The 4,664-nt window shown below is 56.6% G+C and overlaps 1 protein-coding gene across 5 annotated transcripts; it reads right to left on the bottom strand.

The window, feature by feature from the left end:
- Positions 1-153: 153 nt before the first annotated feature.
- Positions 154-3,905, bottom strand: LOC145531259 (sulfotransferase 1A1). Of its 5 annotated transcripts, none has more exons than XM_081553202.1 (9): positions 3,787-3,905; positions 3,335-3,566; positions 2,391-2,611; positions 2,158-2,283; positions 1,972-2,069; positions 1,336-1,462; positions 1,140-1,234; positions 463-643; positions 154-335 (listed from the first exon to the last, which is right to left on the bottom strand). In XM_081553202.1, the coding sequence occupies exons 3-9, from the start codon at positions 2,536-2,538 to the stop codon at positions 223-225; spliced, it is 888 nt and encodes a 295-aa protein (XP_081409328.1). In that variant the 5' UTR covers positions 2,539-2,611; positions 3,335-3,566; positions 3,787-3,905; the 3' UTR covers positions 154-222. The 5 variants fall into 5 exon arrangements, with proteins under 5 accessions (XP_081409328.1, XP_081409325.1, XP_081409327.1 ...); XM_081553199.1 differs by having other exon boundaries at positions 2,391-2,575; XM_081553201.1 differs by having other exon boundaries at positions 2,391-2,571.
- Positions 3,906-4,664: the final 759 nt, after the last annotated feature.

The following is a 4,664-nucleotide window of genomic DNA, read 5'->3' as shown; positions in this document are numbered from 1 at the left end:
TCCATGTCTCCTGGGTTTTGCTTTTCCAGATCCTTGTCTCCCTCCCCACTAGGGCAAGCTGGAGGCCACCAGGGGAGATGGCCTCATTGGGTCCCAGTGGGCATCTACCTTTCTAGCTCAGGTTTGTTCTTTGCTTCCAACAGAGACTCTCTGTTTAACACACATCAGATTTTATTTCTGAAGCCATGGCTGGGCTTGTTTCACACCCGTGCAGAGGACCACTCACAGCTCCCAGCGGAAGCGGAGCTTGCAGCCCGCCATCTTCTCAGCATAATGGGCTTCAAAGCGCTCATTCTGGGCCACAGTGAAGGTGGATTTCCAGTCGCCAGCGATGCCTGGGGAGAGATGGCAGGAAGGAGGTCTCGGCCGCAGAGGTGGCCCCGAATGGCTGAAGGGCAGCTCCATTTGCGGCTCCCCCTCCCTCCCCAAATGCCCACACCCGCCTCCTGGGGTGGCTCTCACCTTTCCTCATGAAGGCAGAGATGCTGTGGTCCATGACTTCAGCAGGTATGGTGCTGTAGTTGGTCATGGGGTTCTTCTTCATCTCTTTGAAAGACGTGTGCTGGACGATGTGATCCACAGTCTCCTCCGGCAGGGAGCGCCCCACAAACTCCAGGATCTTCTGAATCTCCCTTTTGGGGTCCTGGAGCAGTGGAGAGGTTCTTCACTGGAGGTTTGGATTACTTACTGAGCAGAAAAGGGAGGCACCTTTCTAACCCTTGGGGGGAATCTGGCCACTTCTGCCTAGAGACCTCAGGCCCTGTTCCTTGACTCTGGTCCTCTTTCCCAGGGGCAGGTGTGACTGCCTTCTACCCTGTGATCCTTTATCACAGAGGTCTGGTTCCTTTTGGCTTAGAGGAAGGACAGTCCCCTTTCATAACGGTGGTCCCAGGAGAAGCATTGGCAAGACAGAGCAGATCAATGTTTGCACGTGTTGCTGACTCGGGCATTAGGAGATTAAGGGCTGCACAGGGCACTGCCACGGAGGGGACCCTCCTACTCTTTAGTCTTGGGCAGGGGATCCAGGAGGGCTGGTCTGTGGGCTGCCGTAGGGGAGGGTGCTGAGTGGGCCTCCGCAGGGCCCTGTGAGGTTCCTGCCTTCCTAAGTGTGACATGGAACTGCAAGCTGATGGTCTCACCTCCTTTATGTCCTCGTAGAAGAGGTAGAGAACAGGGTGGGTGTGACTCAGATCCCACCACTCCTGCACGTGCTGGTACCAGGACCCGTAGCACACTGGGGAAAAGGGCAGATGGGCGGGACACAGGTTGGCATAAATTTTAGCGGGTTCTCCTTGGCTCCACCCCACCCCCTCCCTCCTCCAGAGTCAGCCTCACCGTCCCCGGCCATGAACTTCTCCAGGAAGCTGTCCCAGGTGCCAGGGTCAGGGTGCACCTTGGCCATGTGGTAGAAGTGGTAATAGGAGACGGCCACATCCTTGGCATTGCGGGCGATGTAGATCACCTGGAGGGGCAGATGACCCCCCAGCCCCAGCGCCGTCACCACATGGCACGCCAGGCACTAGGTGTCCCACCCTTTATGGCCTCCTTGCCGGGGAGGTTCTCTCAGTTTGGCCAAAGGAGAAACAGGTCTAAAGGCTGACTCACCTTCAGTCCTGGGGTGCAGGCAAGATCCAGCTGGGACCTGAACCCTGCTCTGATGCTGAACTCTGGGCTGGTTCCTGAAACTGCTGTTTTATACTAACCTAATCCCCTCAACGCCACTCTGTCTGGATTTGGAACAAGACATGCCAGGTTCCCACCAGCCCCCCCTCCACAGGCCTGTGAGCACCCAGACTCTGCACAGAGGAGTCTCATTTTCACAAGATATCTGACCCCACTAGAGCATCAGGCAGATGCCCCTCACCCCGTCCTTAAGATGAGACCAGGCTGGAGGAAGTGAGACCTTCCCAGAAGGCAGGGCCAAAGCTGGGATGGCCCTAGTAGCCTTCTCTGGCTCCCTCTGCCATTCACCTTGACTTTCTCGTCCAGCAGGGTCTTCGGAAGCAGGGCCAGGGGCAAGTGTGTCTTGAGCAGCCGTGGGGCTGGTGTATCTTCCAGAAGCTCAACACCTAAGCCGTAGGTAGGGCAAGATCCGTGAGCTGGAGCCCCAGTCAAACCTCCCTCCGCTCTGCTTGCCCCCAACACCCTGTCACACACCTGTGGGAACCCCAGGGACCTTGAACTCAAGGAAGGGCACCCGCATGAAGATGGGGGCTCTCTGACACTTCTCCAGGTCGCCATCCTGGTAGATCAGGTCCAGGATCTCACTCACCCAGGTGGTGCCTGGTGGGTGGGAATGGATGGGGGATGAGCAGGGCTGAGGCCATGCCCCTCCTGGCCCAAGGTGGGGACTGCAGCCCAAAGAAGGCCTGGGTATCCCTATCACTTACCCGACTTGGGGTAGGTGCTGATAAGCAAGTCATCAGGCCAGGCTTTGAAGCTCTGCAGTGGCCCCAGTGCCTCTGCAAAGTACTTGATGAGAGGGATGCCCTTCACATACTTTGCTGGAGGGCGGGAGGTGTCCTGGATCAGTTCCATGCTGTCTCCTCAGGGGCGCCGGGGTGTGGCCTCCTTCCTTGAACAATATGTCAATGGTGCCAGCTGTTGAATTCTTGGTTTGAAGTAAAGAACCCAAGGCTGAGGGAGCCTGAGCCACTTGCCCACGCTCACAGAGCTAGCTCACAGAGTGGTGGGGCAGGGATTCAAAGCCAGATCCTATGTTCCCGAAGTGGGTTACAACTCAGGCTGCATTTTCATTTGCCTGCAGAGCTTTTAAATCAATTCAATCACTCTCTGGGGATGGGACCTTGATAGCAGTTTTTTGGAAGCTCTCCAGGGGATTTCAATGTGCACTTGAGAAAATCTCTAGGGCCTGCCTGTCTGAACTTCCGGCCAGCCCCCAGCTTGCTTTGTCTTCTCCCTTCTGCTCTAGGCCTAATCCTGATGGGCTCCTCCCTCAAGTTTCCCCCTTGAGCTCCCCTGGGCCCCCACATTTGGAAAACTCCCAAAGGCCAGTTGGGCCTGAGATCCAGCTTGCCCAACCAGCCTCTTCCACTTGGAGAAAAACACGGCCAATTGAGCAACTGTTTAGGGGGTCAGAGTCTTGCCATGTGAATGAGCAAAACCGATGACTCAGCAGAGAAGAGGAAGGGCTAGGAGGAAGGGGAGGAGGGGGATTCAAGCCAGGCTGGAGACTGAGATGAGCACTTCTTGGGGAAAGGGCGGGATGTGAGAAGTGGGAGCGGTGAGATCAAGTGACAGGATTGGAGCCAGAGCCAGCAGCAGCGAGAGGTGAGCGGGGATCCAGCCCTGCCGCCCCCAACCTCGCTCTCACCTGATCTCTCTGGATCTTGGCCTTGTGACCCTGTGTTTGCGTGGGGCTTAGAACAGGCGTGGTGTGGTGAGTGCAGGACTGCTCTCTGAGCTGCAAGCTTTGTAGTTCTCAAGTGGGAGGAGCCTGGCGCCAGCACTGGGACTTGGCTGTCCTCCAGGAAGGAGAGGGTGAAGTTCGGGGTGGGAGGACCCTCTGTGCTACCCTCCTCAGCTGGAACCCAGCTTAGCCTGGCCTGAAAACCCAAGATGTGGGTTTAGTGTGTAGAAAATAGAAGGCTGAAACTAGACACAAGGGTTTTTTGGGTTTTTTTTTTTGGTGTTTTGAGCTGGAATCCTGGCTCCTGCCCTGCCCTCTAGACTCCACCTCTGTTGAGAGGGCCAAGAGACAGCTTTTTCTAACATGCCTGGTCTAGAAAGGACAGGGGAGAGGAGGGGAAACGTGGGGGCACTCACCGTTCTGCCAGCTCCAGGCCAGGTTTGAAGATGCCAAGGGTTCAGGTGGAAGGCAGCCCACAGGCCCCCAGCAGCCCGAAAATTCTGGGAACTTCCGGCTCTGAACACAGGGCAAGTCCAGAGGGATGATGGGGTTTGGGGTGGAGCCATGCAAGGCAGGCTCTTTTTGAGGCAGCATAGGATAGGAAAGAGCCAGAATGCTTGCGTCAGATAACCTTGGGAGTGTGCCCCTGCTCCACGACTCCCATGGAGGGCGCTCCGGGGACAGTATGGAGCCTCATTTATGGTTGGTAAAACAACAGCCCCCAGAAGGTGCTTTTCTTTCTCTGGGTTTGAACGAGGCTCCGCAGACAGAGACAAGGAGTTGGGGCTTCGAGAGTCACAGGACCCCATTGGGGGAGAGCACCCTCCTCTCCTCCTCAGCCTTTGTTCTTACTATTTGGATTAAAGTCCAGAGTCTTCCCTGCTGGCTCAGACAGTAAAGAACCCACGTGCAATGCAGGAGAACCAGGTTCAACCCCTGGGTCAGGAAGATCCTCTGGAGAAGGAAATGGCAACCCCCTCCTGTATTCTTGCCTGGGAAAACTGATGGACAGAGGAGCCTGGCGGTCTACAGTCCATGGGATTGCAAGAGTCAGACACGACTTAGCGACTAAACCACCAGCATCACCAGAGTCAAGCTGGGCACTGGAGCTGAGTGGGCTCTGCATCCAGGGTGTGAGTCTCCTAAGCCCTCAAAGGACAGTGTGACTTCAGAGGCTGGTCTATGCTGCGGCCAGCGGCCTCCCTCCCTGCTCCCCTGTCCTCTTCAGGCCCCAGTTACCAGCAGGGTCTCTGCCTCCTACCCATGCTCCCCACCCCCGACAAACACCAGCAGG

The sequence above is a fragment of the Giraffa tippelskirchi genome, chromosome 13, assembly GCF_054371585.1.
Source record: "Giraffa tippelskirchi isolate mGirTip1 chromosome 13, T2T-mGirTip1v1.2.pri, whole genome shotgun sequence".
NCBI classification, from domain to species: Eukaryota; Metazoa; Chordata; class Mammalia; order Artiodactyla; family Giraffidae; genus Giraffa; species Giraffa tippelskirchi.
Note: the sequence above shows the minus strand (reverse complement) of the source record. Positions and strands in the feature narration are given on the sequence as shown.

Excerpts from the sequence above, each read along its gene's own strand:
- LOC145531259 (XM_081553202.1), bottom strand. The coding sequence starts at position 2,538 with ATGGAACTGATCCAGGACACCTCCCGCCCTCCAGCAAAGTATGTGAAG. Across the intron at positions 1,463-1,971 it reads TGCTGGACGAGAAAGTCAAG|GTGATCTACATCGCCCGCAA; the intron begins GTGAATGGCAGA and ends CTGCCCCTCCAG. Across the intron at positions 644-1,139 it reads TCTACGAGGACATAAAGGAG|GACCCCAAAAGGGAGATTCA; the intron begins GTGAGACCATCA and ends CCACTGCTCCAG.